General features: G+C 39.9%; 1 protein-coding gene across 2 annotated transcripts in view; it reads right to left on the bottom strand.

Annotated features, from left to right (window-relative positions):
* LOC124552597 (stress response protein NST1-like) overlaps positions 1 to 22,879 on the bottom strand; it is a 160,660-nt gene that overhangs the window by 21,166 nt on the left and 116,615 nt on the right. Inside the window, exon 3 of one of the 2 annotated variants that reach the window (XM_047126921.1) lies at positions 1,557 to 1,778. The exons of the other annotated variant lie outside the window; for it this stretch is intronic. Within the exon in view, the coding sequence (XP_046982877.1) occupies positions 1,557 to 1,778 (222 nt within the window). The remainder of the gene's footprint in view (positions 1 to 1,556; positions 1,779 to 22,879) is intronic. 2 annotated transcript variants of the gene reach the window in all.

Genomic DNA, 22,879 nt, shown 5'->3' with positions numbered 1-22,879 from the left:
TTGACGCTGAGCTACAGAGGGAAAAATGATCATCATAATAAAATAGGGGAAATAAGAGCTCGCACAGAAAGATATAGGTATTCATTTTTTCCGCGCAGTTTTCGAGATTGGAATAATAGAGAACTACTGCGAAGGTGGTTAAATGAACCCTCTGCCAGCCACTTAAGTGCAATTTACAGAACATCCATGCAGATGTAGCTGTAAATGTAGATGTAGCACTATGGAAGTGAGCTGGTGCACTACTAGAATTAAACCACATCCTTGTGCAGACAATACTGGTATGAACTCCAACAATTTTGGCAGCACATCTCAAATCAATACCAACAAGATCTTGTTAATAGATCTTGTACAATTCTAGCCAACAAACTAATGATAATTTCTAGTAATCTCAGACAAATGTGGACACACCATCATGGTTAAAAGTCATGTCTTCTGTGAGCAATACAAATAGCAGTCAGTTCAGCACCGCAGAATTGAACGGGAGAAGTCACTGACAGAAATGAAATTTGGGTTCAGAATCATTTGGTCCCATTCTGTGTACACATTTGTAAGATAAGAACATAACCTGTACTGCATCAGTAATTTCCACAGTGCATCTATCAAAGCGTGCATTTGGAAGCACATTGGCATGTGGCTAATGACGGATGTCCTCCCACACAACTCAACACCATCTCTTCACATTTTACTGCATAAACAGTTCTTTGTCAAGAATCTGTGGCTTGGATGACCCAGTTCATTTTAAGTTTCCATCAATGGCAATAAATTTTCTTATGAGTAGCATACCCCTGTTCAGAAACTTTCTCTATCCATGCATTTGACTTTCTGAGCATTACATTCTGGTGCACTGTACATTAAATGTCTGTCACCAATGTCAATGCAGGATGTGGTTGTGTGTTATAAAATGTAAGGATCATTTGACATCTCACACTACCAGAAATACTAATTTCCAATGATTCATTCCTCACATTGAAAAATTCACGATTAGAATTTTTGTGCCATTTACACAATTCTGATACTGAAGGCTGGTGAGAACATGCATATTTTTTTGAATGGGTAACTTGCACGGTAAACTTCATAAATTACTTTATGTGTGTGGTTTGCCATTTTCCTAGTTATACTCTTGCTGAACCCCTATTAATATTTTTTTATTTCTTCTTTTTTTCCAAAGAATGGAACTGCACTGTATGATGGAAAAAAAGTAAACTATTTAAAAGTATGAATTTTTTATTGTTTTGTGTCATTTGTGTTTATGACTTTTCATGACAACATACTTATGCTGAAACATACAGTGCAATTTATTTTATGACAACTAACTGCAAAGGAATCATTCAACTACCCAGATAAGCCTAGTTCATAGTACATATAATGTGTTCAATACAATGTGTTCACTCTGTTTTCTGTGCTGTGCACAGGGATGCTAGTTTCTGCCATCTGTCATACAGCTGATATTTACTCAAAAGCCTAATTTGTACCTTGCTGCACTAAATTTCTTGTGAGTGCTACGTTGTCAATAAACTGAGATGATGTTACACAAATTAGACAGTTAAATTACAGACCCTGGACTGCCCATCACGCCTCCTCACAGTATTCCATTTGTTGCTTTCGGTTTCACCAATGTTGTTTGTCATCAGCCCGTCAGAGCAGCTTATGCATTCTGGATCATATTCCTCCTCCACTATGTACAACCGTTTGACTTTGTGATTGCCACTGCCATTTTTTCCGATGTCTTCTGTATCCTCCTTGACAACTTCCTCAGGTGCACCATCCTGTTTATCCACCTGTGGAGTTAATACAGTGCAGAGTTTTCTGTCATTTGGCATTACAGTTAGCTCCAGCAGTTAAGCAATCAACCTATCGTATCTTTCTCATAAGAAGAAACACAAATTGTATATCTAGTAGCCACAGTGGGATGAAATTCATGGGTCTAGTGATCATAGTTAATTCATGCCTTTATCTGTCCACATCTCATGTTTCGTCCATCTTAACATAAGGCAGAACCCTGAGAGACATGGAACAAGTCAAATGTACATTAGTTACATAAAAAGAAATTTCTCTTGAGAAATCTATAAAATTATGAGACAGAACTGTTGCCTAGTACTTAACTTCGTAGGAGACAAAACTTTTAGTACAGCCAGTATTAAAGTACATGAATCTGTCATAGCTTTTGGACCTATCAGTACTTTTCTTGTTAGTTACTTGTTCCACAGATAATATTCATGAAAGATGTTATGATGTGGAATGTGTCAACAGAACAAACATATAACTCTTGTATACAACTTAATAACTAAAACAAAAATAGAAAATAATATTTATATGGCTGTCTGCTTTTTTCCCTACAGTACAGGAGGAGTTCTCAAGGTGAAACATCTTTAACTTACATTTGAAAACACTATTGCTATATGTCAAGACATTTTATTTCAATTGCTAGATTGTTAAAGAGTTTCATACCCACATATTTCAGCCCTTCTTGTGCTAATGTTAGATTCATTAAACAATATTGTAGATCATTTTTCCTTCTAGTGTTGGACTTATGAATTTGCCTGTTACCCTCAGACAAACAGATTGTTGATAACAAATTTCATACATGAATAAATGTATTGTGAGGCTGTGGTTAATATTACCAACTGCTTAAAGAGATGTCTGCTAGATGTACATGTGTGAACTCCACACATATTTCAGTTCTCCTGTGCAATGAATCCTTTTTGCCTAAGCGAGGTGTCACCCCAGAATATTATCGCACAAGACAAAAATTAATGAAAATATGCTAAATTCATTAACTTGCTGACTTCTATATCTTAACTTATTGACTTCTATATCCCCACCATTGACAAGAACAGATGGACAAACGGTAGTTACTGTTATTCTGAAGAAGGTTGGGTTATCCCGACTGAAACCTAGGTAAATTCTAGGTAAACAGTGCAACTGAGGCTCAGAATAACAGTAACTACCATTTGTCCATAGTGGACAAACAGTAGTTACTGTTATTCTGAAGAAGGTTGGCTTATCCTGACTGAAACCTACATAAATTCTGGGTAAACGGTGCAACTGAGGCTGTTGATTATTAAAATTAAAATTTATATTTATACGGCTGCTGAAAGGGCCGCGAAATGTTGAAGATATTTAAAAAGAATACAGTAGAAGAAGAACTGGTAGCTTTGAGAGATGAAATAACGAAGACAGCAGAGGATCAATAAGTTAAAAAGTTGAGGCTAATAGAAATCACATCACAGGTGTGGAAATTATCAAACTATCAGTTTAATAACTCAGGATTGCAAAATACTAACAAATTCTTTGCAGAAGAATGGAAAAACTGGTAGAACCTGACTTCATAGAAGATCAGTTTGGATTCTGGAGAAATGTAGGAACACGTGAGGCAATACTGACCCTACAACTTCTCATAGAAGATAGGTCAAGGAAAGAAAAAACCTATGTTTACAGCACTTGTAGACTTAGAGAAAGCTTTTGACAATGTTGACTGGAATACTCTCTTTGAAATTCTGAGAGTTGCAGTGGTAAAATACTATTTACAACTTGTATGGAAACCAGATGGCATTTATAAGAGTCAAGGGGCATGAAAGGGAAGCAGTGGTTGAGAAGGGAGTGAGACAGGGTTGTAGCCTATCCTCTATGTTATTCAGTCTTTACACTGACCAAGCAGTAAAGGAAACAAAAGAAAAATTGGAGTAGGAATTAAAGTCCAGGGAGAAAAAATAAAAACTTCAAGTTTTGCCAATGACATCGTAATTCTTTGTGAGACAGCAAAGGACTCGGAAGTGCAGTTAAATGGAAAGGAGGATATGAGATGGACACCAACAAAGGCAAAATGAGGACAATGGAATGTTGTCAATTTAAATCAGGTGATGCTATGGGAATCAGATTAGGAAATGAGGCACTTAAAAGTAGTAGATGTGTTTTGCTATTTGGGCTGAAAAATAACTGATGATGGCCAAAGTAGAGAAGATATAAACTGTAGACTGGTAATGGCAAGAAAAGCATTTCTGAAGAAGAGAAATTTGTTAACATTAAGTATAGACTTAAGTGTCACGAAGTCTTTTCTGAAAGTATTTTTATGGAGTGTAGCCATGTATAGAAGTGAAACATGGACAAAAAACGAAATGAAGAGAATAGAGGCTTTTAAAATATGGTGCTACAGAAGAATGCTGAAGATTGGCTGAGTAGACATGTAACTAATGAGGAGTTACTGAATAGAACTGGAGAAATTTGTGGCACAACCTGTCTAGAAAAAGGGATTGGTTGGTAGGACACATTCTGAGGCATCAAGAGATCACCAATTTAGTACTGGAGGAAAGTGTAGTGGGTAAAAATTGTACAGGAGGACTGAAACATGAATACAGTAAGCAGATTCAGAAGGATGTAAGTTGCAGTAGTTACTCAGAGATGAAGAGGCTTGCACAGGATAGAGTGGCATGGATAGCGGCATCGAACCAGTCCTCAGGCTGAAGATCACAACAACAACAACATCATCACCAAAGTTGGCACTTACTCTTACTGCAAAAGTAGCCACGCTTGGGTAGCAGAGAGAGATGGGTTGGGCAAAGTTAAAAAGAAAGGATAGATCACTGAGATACCAGATGAGAGAGGCCCACCTTTAGTGACGACAGAGTAGAGACTACTCTGCCTGTACCCAAGTCAGAAAAACAATGTGACTGACAGGTAGTTTACCAAGGGTCCACTATAACCACAACCAAAGTCAAATAACAAGCTTAGCTGTGCCTTCTGTTTTGTTCGCTCTGCAGTCGACAATTATGATCATTAACATAGCTGATGCGCTTCATTTTCATCACATAGTTTGTTTGTTTGTCTTGATTTTTTTATATATCATTCTAAAGGAAGTGTGTAGCCATGGTGGCCTAGGAGGTAGAGCTCTAGTCTAGGCCCTGGAGTTGCCAGGTTCAATCCCAGATGGGGGCCGGGATTTTTCCTGGTTCCAGTTCCTCCAGGATGGTCCCAGCTTCACTCAGCCTGCTGTACAAACAAATACCTGGGACCTTTACTGGGAGTAAATGGCAGCTGGGGCAGGGGTCACACAACCCCTCCCTCTCCTAGTGCTGCTGCGGATAGAAGGGCTGCACTCTACTTGCAGTGAGGTCAATAGACCAGTCAGGGACTTGTGCCACAGATTTTACCTATAAAGGATGTGTACAGCTAATAGTGAAAGGCAGCAGAAAACTGATAAAGAATGACAAACAACCACTTCGTTGCCCAAGCTTTGCTTAGAGTCAATGGGCAGAAAATTATCTGACAAAGTGGTTGGCCTCGAGTCCGGTTCAGACTGCCGGCAGTAACATGAAAGTGTTGGTGGTGGATTTGCCTTAGGACCGCTCTTCTAATGTGAACTCCAGGTCAGATGTTTATTGGTTCAGTAATGATATCCCTTATCTGTTGAACTGGTGTGTATTTATTGTGTTTCAAAACACTGGCATGTGGCATGGAATACGGAGACAGCATTTTATCATGAGTGGGACCCTATGATCTGTGATTGTAAATACAAATTGAAAAGATTAGATGCTTTGAGGGATGTGAGGGAAATAAGTAAGCTGTTAGAAAGCAATGTTCACAATGTGAAAAAGACAATATAATCTTTTTTGACATCTTTTCACAGTGAACAAAAAACAGAAAAGAAAACTGGAATTGGTGCTGATGAAGTCTACAAACCAACATGGTTTGCTTTTAGCAGTTGGGCTCCCTGCAGGATAAACTAGCAGTAAAAAAAAAGAGACAAAATCTTTGAAAATTTTAGGGCCTACACAATTCAATAACAATTCAAAATCTGTAGCTTTCGTTCAGAAAAAAATTATCAAAGAGCCTACATTCCAATTCTGCTTTATAGTTAAACATTAATTTTATCACACCACACTGCTCCCAACTTCTTAAAAGAAAGGTCATCCAACAGCAACATTTCTTCTTCTTCTTCTTATTCAGATAATAAGCTTCTCGAGTAAAATAAACACTGCACTTGCAACGGCTGCTAAATCCTTCCCTCATAGTATCGGCTGATGAAACTATAGTTAAAACTCTACTTTATAACAATAACAAAATAGGAGCAACCTCAATAATTTATAAGAGTCAATTGCGATTCCACATGGTCGAATCCCTTGGCCCCAAACCCATCGTTTGGTGAGGATGAAAGGCCAAATGTCAATTTGTTGTCGACCAGTGTTCAGCTGAATCCATTGGTCGTCGTTCAATGGGCCATGTGTGTGCGCGTCTTAAGGCTGTTGCAATACTGGAAGGTGAACTCGTTACAGCAGGTTAATAGAAAACATATGAAGGAATTCAGTAATGAACAGCACAGCTGTTGCTACTGCAGCTGTACTGGCCTGCAGGTAATGGTGAAACACTAGCATCACCCCTTTCCCTGTCTAGCTGTCAATCACTTTGTTAACGAGAATAAAACTTTCATTCCAGTCAACATTATTTAAAGCCTTCTCCAAAACTACAAGTGCAATTTATGTTTTCTTCTATCTCCTAAATCTGTCGTCTTTTTATTAGTATCAGAGTGGTGAAATCATCATTATTTTCACACTGCAAGTAGTCTACAGTTGACACTGCTTCTAGCTTTCCGTATTCAACACGAAATTTTGCTTTGGCATTTTTTCGTAGATGATGAACTGCTGGCTCGATGTCCCAACACCCCCCCTGGAGGACTGGATCATTTTTACTCACTTTTTTTCCCATGAAAGTGACTGTCTTTCTAGGGAACAATGCTCAGGTCTGCCCCTACCTCCTGAAATCTTCTGCCCTCTACACCAGTAGAATGTTGTTGATCCTGCTCTGCCTTTGAGGCTGCTGGTTCCTGTATGCTGATTTGCCCTTGATATCTTAAGATGCAACAGACTCACCTCTCACCCTACTCTGTTAGTTGCATAATGCAAGTCCATTGCAGGCCATTCACTATCCAAGGGGCATGTGTCTCATGTCTTCTTGGACATGCAAATAGAATTTTTTGGCAGATCTGACTTGAGTCTTCAGCCTTCAAGTTTTGCCATTTCACCAGATATCAGTGGATGTTACTTGGGGTTTTATCCTATCTTGGACAGGCTCTGAGGACCTTCAGCAACATTTGCCTTTGCCTCACCCCTCCTCCCCTGCCCCCCTCCCCTGCCCCCTTGCTGTGGCATTCTACTTGACGTATTTTCCTTCTACTTATCCCTGTCTCCTCTTTGAGGAATGAACTAATAGGTCCAAAAGCTAGTACAATTTAGTATATTTGTATGTGTATCTATCATCAGTGCTAAAAATTTTGCACCTAAGCTTAGGTACTGGCCAACCCTTCTGTCTCATACTTTTGATGTATGCTTTAAGACAGACATGCTGCTCTAAAGAGCTGTGTTTGCAGAATACATTAATAATGAACTACAATTAAGTTTAAGTGCATTAAGTATTTTACCAGTGATATCATTTGCATTTAATTTACATTTAAAATGGCTGCAAATCATTATCACACATGATAGTAGACACAGTAAAATAGCGATAGTTTTTTTAAAATGGAAAACTGAGGAACAACACATCCAACAAATTTAACATAATTAGTAAAGACACTAATAAGTTCCAACTCAGAATACTCTCCTTACAAGTATTTAATGTTTTTTTTCAGTTTTAGAGCTACATCAATTCAAATCATACATACAGCAATGCACACGCCAAAACTACTATTTTCTTATTACTGCCATCCATTTACCAGAATCATAAATGGAACATAAAGAGCAGTAATATGATAAGTTGATATATGTTAGAATAACAACAGATAGATAGCCATGCTCAAAGACTCAGGATGCTTTAGAAATTTATTTCTTCTTTTTCTTCTGTCAGAGTCGTTGTCATTGCAGAAGGAAGGAAAATATACAGATTAGAACGACATAAACGTAATTTGCATTTTCTAAATTAGAGAAGACTTTTAATCATATGGAAAGGAGTACCATTTATTCTTAGGTAACACTGTATTCCATTACCTTTACCCTCAGTAAACTAGTTTCATTAGCACTAACAGAGCATTACAAAATGCCATAAACAGGAAAGGAGTAAGGCAGGGTCTATTATTGTCACTGTTCTTCTTTAATTTGCACACTGAAGAGAGAATGTGGGAAGATTATTTTGTTGCGAGAGTCATTTGCCGTAGAAGATAATCGACATAATACAGTCTGCTGATGACATAACTGTAGTCACCAAAGAAAAGGAGATGAGCTGGGTTCTTAATGAAATGGAACTTGTGCTAGCTGATGGCTGTGATATGAACATAAGCAAAAACGAAACTAAGATATGGTGTATGCAAGACGTGGAAATGCTGCATGACTAAATGTTAAACTTGGACAAGAGATTATTGATGAGGTGGATGGATTTTGCTAGCTTGGAAGTAGAACAGATGAAGAGGGAGAATGCAAGGAAGACACTGTAGTAATGTTTGTTGTCAAGCACAGGGGCTTTCTATATTACATAAAAAATCAGCAGTTTATGAATAAAATATATATCTCAAAACAAGAGAGAACTGTGAAAAGCACAACTCTGTATGAGTGTGAAAGAGGGAGTACGGAGAGAGAGGAGGGAAATCATTGAAATATGGTGCTTCAGTAGACTGTTGGAAATCAGGAGGATTGGCAAGTAAATATGTAAGAAGAAATTTGTGACTGGATTGATGATTTCTTGGTAGGGGGGCACAACTCAGACTTTTCACAGATGTGTTATCTATAATGACATATAATGTGAACAAAGTTGTACAAATATTCAGTTAGACCTTCATAAAACTTCAAAGTGGTGCAATGATTGGCAGCTTGCTTTAAATGTTCAAAAATGTAAACCTGTGCACTTCACAACACAAAAAAAAAGTAGTATCCTATTAATATAATATTAGTGAGTCACAGTTGGAATCTGTAAACACATACAAATACTCATCACATAGTAGGGACAAAGTGGAATGATCACATAGGCTCAGTCCTTGGTAAAGCATGTAGCAGGCTTCAGTTTATTGGTGGAATACTAGGAAAATGCATTCAGTCTACAAAGGAGATTGCTTACATATTACTCATACAATCCATCCCAGAACACTGCTGGACCTTGCAGGGAATACTGAACGTATACAGAGAAGAGCAGTACAAATAGTCATAAGTCTATTTGGCCCATGGGAGAGGACCACTGTTATTTTGAAAGCACTGAACTGGCAGATTCTTGTAGACAGACAAAAACTATCCCCAGAAAGTCTACTGACAATGTTTCAAGAATCAGCTTTAAATGTTGACTGCAGGAATATACTACAGCCCTCTACATATCGCTCCCATAGAGATTATGAGGATAAGATTAGTGACAGCACACACAAAGGCTTTTAAACAATTATTTTTCCTGTGCTCCATAGGTGAATAGAATGGGTGAAAGTCCTAATAACGGGCACAGTGGGACGTACTCTCTGCTATGCACTTCACAGTGGTTCGCAGAGTACAGACGTAAATACAGAATTAAGTTATGATGACATGAGAAAGCTTCAAAATGAAAAAAAAAATCCCTATTAAATTATAAAGAGATAGAATGGGTGGGCACACATCAAGACAAAAGTCGTTACTAAAAATTGTTGCTGAAAGGTTGGTGGAATGATAGCAATGCTGGGGCAGGCCCAGTTACACGTGCTATTCATTCACCCCGTTAAGGCTCTTGGCATGGTGGCTGATGGGAGTAGCTGTTTCAATTGAAGCTGAATGGCCTCTGTTAGAACTGAAAGTTTTTAGCACAGTCAACATAATCTAGCTTGGCTAGCACATGGCATGGTACTCAATGTATCTGCTTCTGCTTCTTCTTCTTCTTCTTCTCCTTCTTCACTGCCCAGTTCCAGCTTCCTGAGCCAGGTTGTGAATCAAAGATCTGCACTGGTGTCAATCTCTCGGGACTCCTCTTGTTGTTTAAGTTCATCTACTTTCTTTGTCTTCTTTATGCTCTCTTTCCAACTAACCTTTCAGAAAATCCTTATTTGCCACAACCTCCTCCCTTGGCATTAGTCCTTACTACATCATCTTTATTGTTTATGTGTTGTCCTGAAGGTTAGACATTCCCATCCTTTTCCTATCTCCTCAATTCTTTTCTTCCCTTTGATACCTCTATGTATCACCTACATATGCTACAACAGGTTCATAATAAACTGAATAAAGAAAATTGTTACATTCCTTTGGGACTTCCGCCCCATAGTTTACCCGTTACGATTTGGTAGGCACTGTTTGCTTGTGTTCTTTTTTCAATTTCCTTGGCTCTCATGCATCTTTTTTAATCACACTTCATAACTAATTCCTGGAATTTTTGACTACTTCTAAATTTTTTCCAGTCAGTTGTATCTTTCTACTTTCTTCCTCCCTTCCTTGCTATTGTCATCACTACTGTTTTGCTCATCTGTGTGCTTACAGACAAGTTCAAATTATTAAAGACATTTTTTCCAAAACTTTACATATCTTACACATTTACATCCACATACAGATTATATTTGTACAGTCAATACTTTGTATGCATACCTTTGTTCTTAATGAACATTTTTATCCTGTTTGGCATAGTTTTTATTAATGTTTCACATGATATCTTAATATCATTGTCATTGTACCAGATTTCCTTGTTTCTCCATGAGATCTTGTCTGATGGTTGTTGTAAATTTCCTTATCCTCTGTTTCACAAGAGCCCATAAATTTTCAACTGGGTTCACATCAGGGTTATTCCCTGGCCATGACAACACTTTCACTTTCTTTTCTTCCAAGTACTTGGAAACACTTTTGGCTTTGTGGCAAGATGCCCCATCATGCATAAAAATGGCATCTTTATTAGGAAACCAATCATTTATTTGGGGAAAAAGTTCCTTTTCAAGGATTTCTTTACATCGTTCTTGCCTCATCGTCCCTTCAACAGTGTGTAATCTGCCAGGACCTTTCACGAACATCACACTCCAGACCACAACAGAAGTTGGATGCTTCACACATTGCTGCACACACTCAGCTTTGAACTGTTCTCCAGGTCTGCGATGAACATAATGGCTGCTTTCATCCATCACAGTGAATACAGATTCATCACTGAAGCATACCTGAAGCATGTGTACAAAATTGAAAGTTAGAAAAGTAGAATAGTAGCATAGGAGACCTCAACAGTCCCAAAATTCAAATGTGCATTCCTTCAGTATCAATAAAACATCACAATTTCAAGCCAAAACTCCTAACTTAAGAGATTAGACCCACTTAATTTACCATATCATTGCACATACCTTAACCCAGTCCTCACTTGTCCACTCCTGAAGTTGTTTAGCCCACTGTAATCTTTTGGTTTTCATGACAAGTGCAATTTTCTGATTTTTCCTTAGCCAGTATGCCTTTAAACTACAATGAAACAGCCTTCTCCTCACTGTCACAGGAGAAACTTCAACACCCAAACCTTTCAGCTGATGGCTCATGTCTGTAGAAGTAAGTTTACAGTCCATTGTTGCCATGTTTGTAAGTCTTCTCATTGTTCTAGCACTGATTTTTCTTTTATGTCCACATTTTCATTCCCTGTTTGGCTAGTATCCACGACCTTTCAGCACTGGAAGTTTAATCCTGCTGACAGTTTTCTGTGATATTCTCATTCTGTCAGCAATTTCTTGCTGTGTATAATGATTTTCAGCAAGAAGTGCTACCACAGCTGAAACTTTCCGAGGTGAAATGTCTTTTGCCTTCCCCGTAACCTCACTTTCTTTGGAAACTCCAGGATTTACTCCTATAGCTAAAACATGTAAGTTAACAAGCTATTACTGTCTTGTTAATGTAGCAAGGAGTTGATAGAATAAATAACAAGCTGAAGTACACCACAGAAACATAAAACATTACTGTAAACACAGTTTCAAAGCATGTACACAAACAACTAATACCAACACAATTTGGAGGGAAAATGACAAATGTTACCAACTGTGAAAAATTCAGTGATCTGTGAGTTGCTTGGAAGGGAAAATGAAATGATCGTATGACATTTATTGGCTGGGATATCCCCTTTGGGGTTCGGCCACCGTATTGCAAGTCTTTTTAGTTGACGCCACTTCAGCGACATGCGTGTCAATGATAATGAGAAAGATGATGAAGGACACACAACACCCAGTCTCCTGTCCAGAATCAAACCCGGGCCCCCTTGCGTGGTAGGCAGTAATGCTACCGCTGCGCTACGGAGGCAGACACTTGGGAGGGAAATTTCAGGGGATCAATCAAACCATTAAAACAAATCAATTATAATACTTTTCTCTCCTATTTTGCACTAGAAAACTTAAGAGTATCAAAAATAATTGTTTAGTCTAATAATTTGAACACATCTGTACTCTTCTCCCAAATTATGCTGTCTCCTGGTCCCATATACCTACATGCCTTTGCACTTCCTTTCATCCTAACCCCATATCACCATGCAACACAACATTCAGTCCACCTATATATTCGTAAATGAAACTTTGTTATTAACAATGTATGGAAAAGGATACTTTGCTACTCACATAAAGATGACATACTGAGAAGCAGAAAGGCATAATGAAAATACTGTTACACATCTAGCTTTTAGCTGAAGTCTTCTTCAGAACTGAAAACACACACATTCATTCACACAAGCTAACACACCCCACACCCACACGACTGCCTTCTCCAGCAGCTCAGACCAGACTGCATCTGTCATATTGAATGAAAGCAGCAATCTGGAGTGGACAGGGGAAGGATAACAGGGTACAAATGGAGACAGAGAAGAGCACTGTCTGGATGAGCCTGTCACATGAAGGGGGAGGCTGTGGGGCAGGGAGCCGGGACATAGGAGGGGAGGAGAGGAGAGGGACACGGGAAATATGGGCAGATGCATTTGCAGAGGGCAGCACACAATGAGAGTGAGGGGACATGAATAGGGAAGAGGTGATAGGACACAGAAGAAGGAAACTGTCAGCTAGAGGGTGTGCCACAGAATAGTGTACTCTGCCCTTGGCCACAATTTGGCAGTGACTGTTCATCCCGCTGGACAGCTGGTTGGTAGTCATACCAATATAAAAAGTTTTGGAATGATTTCAGCAGAGCTGGTATATCAAATGGCTGCTTTCATATGTGGCACCAGCAGAGACGGGACCATGTGTATGTGAAGCAGCCATGTCACATACCACCACTGCTGCAATCATTGCCTATGACAGGGCTGCAATAGGAAGTGCTGGGTAGTTGGATTGGGCATGTCTTGCACCTTGGTCTTGTGTAGGGATGCAATCCCTGTGGCATGTAGTTGGGATTGGGAGTGGCATAGGAACGAACCAGGATGTTGTGGAGGATGAGTGGGTGACAGAAGACCATTTTAGGAGGGTTAGGAAGGATCTTGTCTAGGATGACCCTCATTTCAGGCCATGGCAATAGATAATCAAAGTCCTGATGAAGGATGTAGTTCAGTTGTCCCATGCTGGTGTGGTACTGGGTGACAATGCAACCACATCCTTTGTCGGGGCTTTGATTACATACCATCATGCCCTGCAATGAGGGACATCCTACACAAAATCCTTCCTAAAGTGGTGTTCCGTCACGTACCCAACCTCCACAACATCCCAGTTGATCCCTGTGCCACTACCAATTCCCAGCCACTTGCCACAGATATCATGTCACTGTTGAAGACCTGCAAGACACGGCCAATCCATTCACCCAGCACTTCCAATTCCAATTCTGTCTTAGGCTTATCCACCCCATCAGAGGTCAGGCACCTGTCAAGCAGCCATGTCACATACCAGCTCTGATGCAATCACAACACAGCTTTTTATATTGGTATGACTACCAACCAGGTGTCCAACAGAATGAATTGCCATCACCAAACTGTTGCCAACAGAAAAGTGGAACACCCTGTGACAGACAGGCAGCTGAACATAAAAAGCTTGATTTCAATGGCTGTTTTGCAATCCAAGCCATCTGGATCCTCCCCTCCACCATCTGGTTTTCTGAACTGCACATATGGGAGTTATCCTTACAATGCATTCTTCACTCCTGAAATCATCACAGTCTCAACCTATGGTAAACTATTGACCCCATACTTCCCATCCAACAGTTTCCGCCCTCTCTGTTCTATCATCTCCTCCCTATTCACATCCTCTCGCTCTCATTGTGTGCTGCCCTTTGCCAACACATATGGCCGTCAACCCCTTACCTTCCAACAGTTTCCGCCCTCTCTGTCCTATCATCTCCTCCCTATTCACATCCTCTCACTCTTATTGTGTGCTGCCAACACATCCGGATGTCAACCCCTTACCATGTTTCTCTCCTTTCCTCCTTAGCCCCACCCCCACCCACCTCCCTGCTCCACGGCCTCCAGACACTACGCCTGACAGTTTTTTCCAGTCCCTATCTAGCCTTTGCACATTCCCCCACCTGTACCCTGCTGTCCCTTCCCTGCCCCCACCAGATTGCTGCTTCTGTTCAATCTAATAGCTACTTTCCTATACGAGTTCCCACAGATGGTGGACACGTGTGCACGAGGTGTGCTTGCTTGTGTGAATAAATGTGAGTGTGTTTTCTTTTCTGAAGAAGGCTTTAGGTGAAGCCTAAATGTCTACCAGTCTTTTCAGTTCAATGTGTTATCTTTACAGTGAGTATCAATCTACCCTTTTCCTTATATTGTTGATATTCAAACCTGGAGTTTCCACTGTCTGAGTTAAACTTTATTATTAGTTTTAAATACAGGGGAGAGGATGTCCTTTGTACATGATCATAATAACATGTGCACATTAACATGTACACAACATCGCTACAACAATGCCAGTATTTTAGCACACCATATTGACAGGTAACATTGGTAACAATCAACTACAAGTGGATATCAATCCAAAGTTACACCCTGTCAACTAACTTCTGTCAAAACAGCTACTCCCATTGGCCACCGCACCAAGAGTCTTCTGAGAGTGAATAATATCCAGGGTAGTGTGTATTGTATTACCAACTGCAGTTGGCAACCCTGAAACATGCATACATGGTTGAACAGATGACAATCGAGCAATTAGTATGCCGTGGGGTGGTGGTCTATCCAGAGGTGAATTGCAGTTGTGGAAGTCTTTATTAGCTGGCCGGTGTGGCCGAGCGGGTCTAGGCGCTTATCTGGAACCTCGCAACCACTACGGTCGCATGTTCGAATCCTGCCTCGGGCATGGATGTGTGTGATGTCCTTAGGTTGGTTAGGTTTAAGTAGTTCTAAGTTCTAGGGGACTGATGACCTCAGACGTTAAGTCCCATAGTGCTCAGAGCCATTTGAACCATTTGAAGTCTTTAACTGAATGGGCTCTGGCATGTAGGCTCAGTAAGAATTGCAACCGGAAAGTAATGATTGCCATTTGGCTGTACCTGAGAGGCACAGTGTTTGAACATGTAAGAATCTGTAATAGGGGCACATGTAAGAACCTGTAATCGGGGTACATATCATGTGAAGCTTGAACGCAGTCCGAAACATTCACCACCGCGATATGCACAAATATTACAACTGTGATGAATTTTGTTGGGCTTGACTGATTGATTTTAATTTTCATCCATACAAGCTGCAGATGGTTCAAGAGTTAAAAACACACTGACAGGTAAAACATACTTGCAAGTTGCACTGACACTCTTGCAATGATAACCGAGAACCATGGTTTCTACAACAACAGCTGATGTCCAATGAAGCAAACTATTTCATGACTGGATATGCTTAAGCAAACCATTTCATGACTGGATATGTTAACAAGCAAATCTTTTGGTATAGTTCTTGGGAAAATATATGAAATTTACATAAAAAGACAAAGGAGTCCAAATGCTGTGGTATGGTGTAAAGTTGCTGTGTATGAGATTATTGACACCTAGTATTATCATTACCTGCATCATTATTTTGAGGATGACATCAGACTTGCAGTAAAAACTGAATGCCAACCACTACTGCGCAATATTACAGAATTGCAGGCAAGAGGGTTGCTTAATAACACTTGATTTCAGTTGGATGGTGCAATGTCACAAAACATGCCAAAGTATAGCTATACTCTTAAAATGTTTCCAAACCATGTGATTTCGCACTTTGGTGATGTAACATGGCCATCCTGCTACCCAGATGTAATAGGACATATCACATTGTGTTATGGTATCCTTTCCATGATGCCTTCAGCAGTACATCCAAGCAAATGGCAGAAACTTATGGGAAGCTGTTTTGAGAGTGTGGTGAGGTCTGTCAATACATTTTACATACTGTAGTGCTTCCCAGTTTACATACTTGTATTTCATTATTGTATAAAGTTGTTACTTGCTTTCAACATTTTTCTACTGTGATCTGAAGTTGGTGCATATAATGTTGCCTGGAACACATTCCCTGAAATTCTGAAGGGTTATTTACAATTTCATAAAAATAAAACTGCACTTACAAGAACTGAAGGACATGAAAGGGAAGCAATGCAGTAGTTGAGAAGGGAGTAAGACAGGGTTGTAGCCTATCTCAATGTTATTCAGTCTGTACTGCTGAAGGAAGCAGTAAAGAGAAATCTGAAAAGGGAATTAAAGTTCAGAGAGAAGAAATAAAACTTTGAGATTTGCTCATGACAATGTAATTGTCAAGAACAGCATAGCACTGGGAAGGGCAGTCAAATGGAATCGAACAGTGCCCTAACAAGAGGTTATAAGATGATAATCACAGAAAGTAAAACAAGGGTAATGGAATGTAGATGAATTAAATCAGACAGTGCTCAGAAGATATGATTAGGCAATGAGGCACTAAATGTAATAAAAAAGATTTGCTGTTTGGGCTGTAAAATAGTTGATAATTGCTCAAAGTAGAGAGGATGTAAAATGCAAACTCACTGTAGTAAGGAAAGAATTTCTGAAACTTACAAATTTTTTAACATCTAATAAAAATTCAAAATTTTCATAATAAGAATTGAAAATCCCCAAGGTCAAAATTGCAAATTATTTTTTATTATTTTGATATCCAGTTTCAGCTATCCAAGAGACATCTTCAGCTCATAAAAACATTATTGGTTAGTGTAATTGCCATATTGGCTCAACATATCATTAAAATGACAGCATCCATACAGAATGTATACGTAAAATAACCTTACATAGTTCAAAGGTCATAAAACTGATTCATTTTGTCATTGAAACTTAGTAACTGATACAATTTAATAAGTATTTCTGTCAGCTCATTTCATCATGATGACCTATGCTATGAGATCATATAAATACTGATTAAATTGTGTGAGTTAATAAGTTTTAATAATATAATGCCTTAGTTTTATAACCTTCCTTCTACCTGATTGACAATGAATGATGTAACCATATTTTACCAATATGTTCTATATGTATGTTGTCACTTTAAAAAGATCTTAATGATGTTTTGAGTCTATATGGCAGTTACACTAATCAAAATTATGATAGATCGCTTGTCTCCAATGCTGACAATGTCAACAAAAATGATAAATTTAAAAGTTGGGTAGTCTTTCCTGGGAGTTTTTGTCTGGAGTGTAGCCCTGTATGGAAGTGAAACATGGATGATAAACAGTTCAGACAAGAAGAGAATGGAAGCTTTTGAAATGTGATGCTTCAGAAGAATGCTGAAGTTTACCTGGGTAGATTGAATAACCACTAAGGAGGTAATGAGTTGAAATAAGGACAGATATTTATGGTAGAGCCTGAGGAATGAAGGAATTGGTTGCTAGGACAAATCCTGAGGCATGAAGGACACATAAATTTGGTACTGGAGGGAGGTTGAATTACAGAGGGAGACAATGTTTGACTACAGTAAGTAGGTTTAAATGGGTGAAGGCTGCAGTAGTTATTCAGAGATGAGCAGGCTTGTACAGGATAGAGTAGCATGGAGAGCTGCATCAAACCAGTCTTCAGACTGAATATCATCACAACAACAACAGATACAATACTTCCCACCCTGTCTTAGGCAGATCATTGATGGTATGGGATAGAACAGTTGTGCTTAAATGGAGATAATATCTGGCAAGTGACATGACTGGAGAACTGCATTAGATTGACCCTAGTATTGATGACAGAAAACAAGAACAGAAAAACACATGACAGTAAATGCAGCAAATAGGTCCAGTGTAATTCACGACAGCCATGTGTGACAGATCAAAACTATGTGCCTATGTAGACACTGCACACACAATTCACCATCTACTTCAGCTAGCCTGGTCTGCAAAACATGGGGAGCTACATTTGAGTCCCACATAGAGTCAACAGTAAGTCAGTCAGAGATCAGGATAAGAGAGCTAATGCAACAAAATGTATGCAGTACTGCTCATCTATGCCCACATACAGGTCTGGATTAGAACAAATGCAGATGCTTTCTGTCTGATTCTCAGTGCACTTCAAGTGATTCAAAAATTGGAGGCAGTAGTTAACACTGTTGTGAATTGGACCTTATTTTTGGATTTTTACTTTGGACTCTGCTGTGTTACGGTAATGAGTTGTCGCCTTTGCTTCTTTTTAGACTGATTACCTGCGCTCCTAATTACAACAGTTTGCTTGTCTCTGGACTTTCACACAGCTATTACCACTTGTAATTGTGTGGCTGTGCTTCAATTAAAATGCAAGACACAGTTAAAAAATGATTGTTAAGATACCTCTTATCCACAACTGATTGGGGGATGTGGCAGAATGCAATAGCTTGAAGCGAGCATTGCAAACAACACCAGTCATAAATGTTCACGGCTGTTTTTATGAATTATCTAGGAAAGACACAAATGAATTACAGACACTGGCTGTGAGAGGGCATTGAAGTTAATGAGGAAAGATGAAAATGTGTGCCGGACCGAGATTCAAATCCAGGTCTCCTGCTTATTAGGCAGATGTTCTCACTAGTACACCACACAGATGCATGGTCATTGTAGCTGCACGGACTACCCTAAGATGCCTCCTATCAGACCAAATTTCCAATTAGATACTGTCTAGTTAGTAGGAGACTCAGGTTCAAATCCCATCCAACTCAAATTTTCAACTTTCCCCATTGATTTCAGTCAACACCTGTTCGCAGCCACTGTCTGTAATTCCTCTGCATCTTAATTCATAATGACTGCTGGGTCAAAATGATGTCTGTTCTTTCGGACATGTGATGGCAAATGATTTCTTCCATACAGATGCAAACCAGGCTTGAACTCTTATGCGAAATGGTGAAACGCTGTGAGTAAGGAAGATAATGGGCAAGGGGACTGCATTCCTTGTGTGTGGATAAGTTAACAATTTTTGTCTGATGCGAGGTAGGGTAGTCATTGACTACTGTGTCCATATGGCATAGTGCTCAGAGTATCTGCCTAGTTAGCAGGAGACCCAGTTTGAATCCTGGTCCAGCAAAAATTTCAACTTCCCTCATTGATTTCAATCAATGCATGCTCGCAGCCAATGTCCATAATTCCTTTGTGACATAATTCATAATGGATGCTGGATCAAACTAGTGTCTAGGAAACATCCATGCCAAATGGACATGGTGAATATTCAGAATTGCCCATGCAGCAAAGAAATAGATATAATCAAAATTAATTTGGTTGTTGTCGGAAGAAATCTGTTGATTCATGAAAATGATCGTGTGCTTGGGAGACTACTTGAGTAATCTCCTGCAGCAATTTGCACATTAATGAGCATCATCTGATATTACCACAACATGCCAGTCCAAAAAGAGTACCTTAATCAATGTTAGCTGAGTCTTTGCATTACTCAACAGTGGTGAATCCAAATAGTCTACCACTGTACATGAGTGGTTAGTCTTTATTGCCTTAATTCTTTTCAATCTCTACCAACTGTATATCTTTACACCTCTAACACCTTTACAAATTGCATTAAACCAGCCTGACAACAGAAAAGGAAGAACACCTGACAGAAAGTGCACTAACTCTACAAGAGTGTAATTTACAACAACCATATGTGACAGAATAAAACTGTGTGCCAAAGTGGACAGCGCATATACAATTCATCATCTGCTTCAAGTTGCCTGGCCTGCAAAATGGGGGGGTCCACATTTGAGGCCCCAGTCTGACACAATGGTTCAAACTCTCACCTAGAGTCAACACTAAGTCAGACAAAAATCCAGGCTGAGAAAGATAATGCAACAATATGAAAGGTAGTTTGTTGTGAAGTATCTTTGCAAATGGCCATGAATATAATCATCAGTGAGGTTTTGTGTTTAGACAAGTAATAGTATAACTGCATAAAAAGTAGTGTTTAATACCAAATAATTAGTGAGGTTTTGTGTTTAGACAAGTAATAGTATAACTGCATTAAAAGTAGTGTGTAATACCAAATAATTAGTGAGGTTTTGTGTTTAGACTGCATAAAAAGTAGTGTGTGATACCAAATAATTGGGAGAGCACTAAAAGGTCATGTGCACGGTATAAGTACTTAAGTGTGAAGAATTCAGCTGTTTTCAAACCATGCTGCAAAATCTTCCCAGCAGGCAACTGTTCTCTTTCGTTGAAGTACCACATTATGAAACTGCATGATTCTGTAAAAGACCAAGAGTCAAATCTGTACACACTTAGTCCAACTTGGTGCCTTTGCTCCTTTTGTGTTCTTTAGTGCCTGCTCCACTTCTATACACACTAGGTCTTTCTCCATTTCCAGTTCACCCTTTATCTGTTCTATATTCTTACACTGCTAGTGAGTAGTGTTAGCAGAATTCACTCTTTGAGTTAAAGAACTGCAAGGGCAGACATGAGTGTGTAGTCAGCATGCACAGCAATGTGTTAAGACAACAATGGATGTACAAGATTACCTGCCAATCGTGGCTGACGCTACGAGCTGGACTTGAAGCCGATTGTTCACTGTCTTTTCCTGTGACTGCCAATCGTCTGCAACCAGAGAAACTTCAAGATGAAAACAGTCAGTGTGCACCGTTATACTGCCCCAGTGCCAGATTCGTAGAAGAAATTGAGAGAAAATGGGTTATCAATGGAGAGACATTAGACAGTGAGGAAGGAACTGCAACAGTTGTAAAAAAGTACACTTACTAGCAGAAGTGCGGATTCGCTTGTGGCGAAAGCAGCAAGATGAAGCATTTGGCAACCATGAGAATGTCAGTGAATTAAAAGAATGCTGAAGAACTAGTAGGGACAATGTGGTACCAGTAGGCAGAACCATGTTAGCTAAGGTAGAACATGTTCCTTTCAGACCACCATCACACGTAGTGTTCGCAAATTAGCTCCTGGACCTCCATTCATAAACACGAAAAGATCAATACTGTTGTTTCATGGGATAGTGAAACCATAAAAAACTCAAAATAGGCTGAAATGCCGTGAAGATGGCAGACATTATGAGTGAATCCAAGGGGGGAGGGGTTTTTCATGACCCCCTCCCCTTGCAAAGGATACTTTACTAAAAGCATTTATACACACAACAAAAAAAGTTTTGCATCACCTCAGTTCCAAGAGTTTCAGAACCTGTACAGAAAACTGGAATAGAGATCAACACAAACATCATTTCCACCCTTTTTATTGCTCACAAAAACCATGCATTGCATGTTGTACCACCATACAGCGAGACCTTCAGAGGTGGTGGTCCGGATTGCTGTGCACACCTGTACCTCTTATACTCAGTAGCATGTCCTCTTGCATTGATGCATGCCCATATTTGTCATGGCATACTATCCACAAGTTCACCAAGGCACTGTTGGTCCAGATTGTCCCACTCCTCAGTGGCGATTTGACGTAGATCGCTCAGAGCGGTTGGTGGTTCACATCATCCATAAACAGCCCTTTTCAGTCTATGCCAGGCATGTTCGATAGGGTCCATGTCTGGAGAATATGCTGGCCACTCTAGTCGAGCGATGTCATTATCCTGAAGGAAGTCATTCACAAAATGTACACGATGGGGGTGCAAATTGTCGTCCATGAAAATGAATGCCTCGCCAATACGCTGCCGATACAGTTATACTATCGGTCGGAGGATGGCATTCACGTATCGTACAGTCGTTACAGTGCCTTCCTGCCGCCGTTGGATAAGCAGCTGCAGCAGCAAGTCGTATACTCCTAGCTCACTCGTTTGTTACATAGTTTAATTCTTAATTTCTTTGCGTGTTTTTGGTACTTGCATTGTTTAATTCATAAATTTCGGGCGTATTATAGTATTTGAGAGTTGTAGCATCGCGTTTTAGTACCTGAATAGTGTAAATTCGCGTAGTCGTTTGTCTACTGTTTTTGTTTTGAACGGCCAGTGTCGGTTGGTCACAGTCAGTGTGCTCCCTGCCGCCGTTGGATAAGCAGCTGAGCAGCAAGTCGTATACTCCTAGCTCACTCGTTTGTTACATAGTTTAATTCTTAATTTCTTTGCGTGTTTTTGGTACTTGCATTGTTTAATTCATAAATTTCGGGCGTATTATAGTATTTGAGAGTGTAGCATCGCGTTTTAGTACCTGAATAGTGTAATTCCGCTTAGTCTCCTTCCACCGCCGAGCAGTGTCAGCAGTGCGCAAGTAGCAGCATTACTGCGTTTACTAGGCAATCTTGTATTTTAATAACCGTTTAAATTTTGTCGATTTGTTTGCGCTCTCTGTAGATTAGTTCAGACGTTCTTTGCAAAACAGTTTTTAGCATGGATAGGGACTGCAACTGCTGTGTTCGGATGCAGGCTGAGTTGGCATCCCTTCGCTCCCAGCTTCAGGCAGTGTTGGCTTCGGTCACACAGCTTGAGGCTGTTGCCAATGGGCATCACTGTGGGGGTCCGGATGGGGGTTTGTCGGGGACGGCCAGCTCGTCCCACGCATCCCCTGATCGGACTACGACTGTGGTTGCCCGGGATACTGCCCGCATTGAGGCTGATCCCTCACCTGTGGTAGAGTGGGAGGTCGTTTCAAGGTGTGGCAGGGGGCGAAAGACATTCCGGAGGGCTGAACGGAAAGCCTCTCCAGTTTGTCTGACGAACCGGTTTCAGGCTCTGTC

Source organism: Schistocerca americana, chromosome 10 (genome assembly GCF_021461395.2).
Source record: "Schistocerca americana isolate TAMUIC-IGC-003095 chromosome 10, iqSchAmer2.1, whole genome shotgun sequence".
Lineage (NCBI taxonomy): Eukaryota > Metazoa > Arthropoda > Insecta > Orthoptera > Acrididae > Schistocerca > Schistocerca americana.
This window is presented reverse-complemented; position numbering and strand designations above follow the sequence as displayed.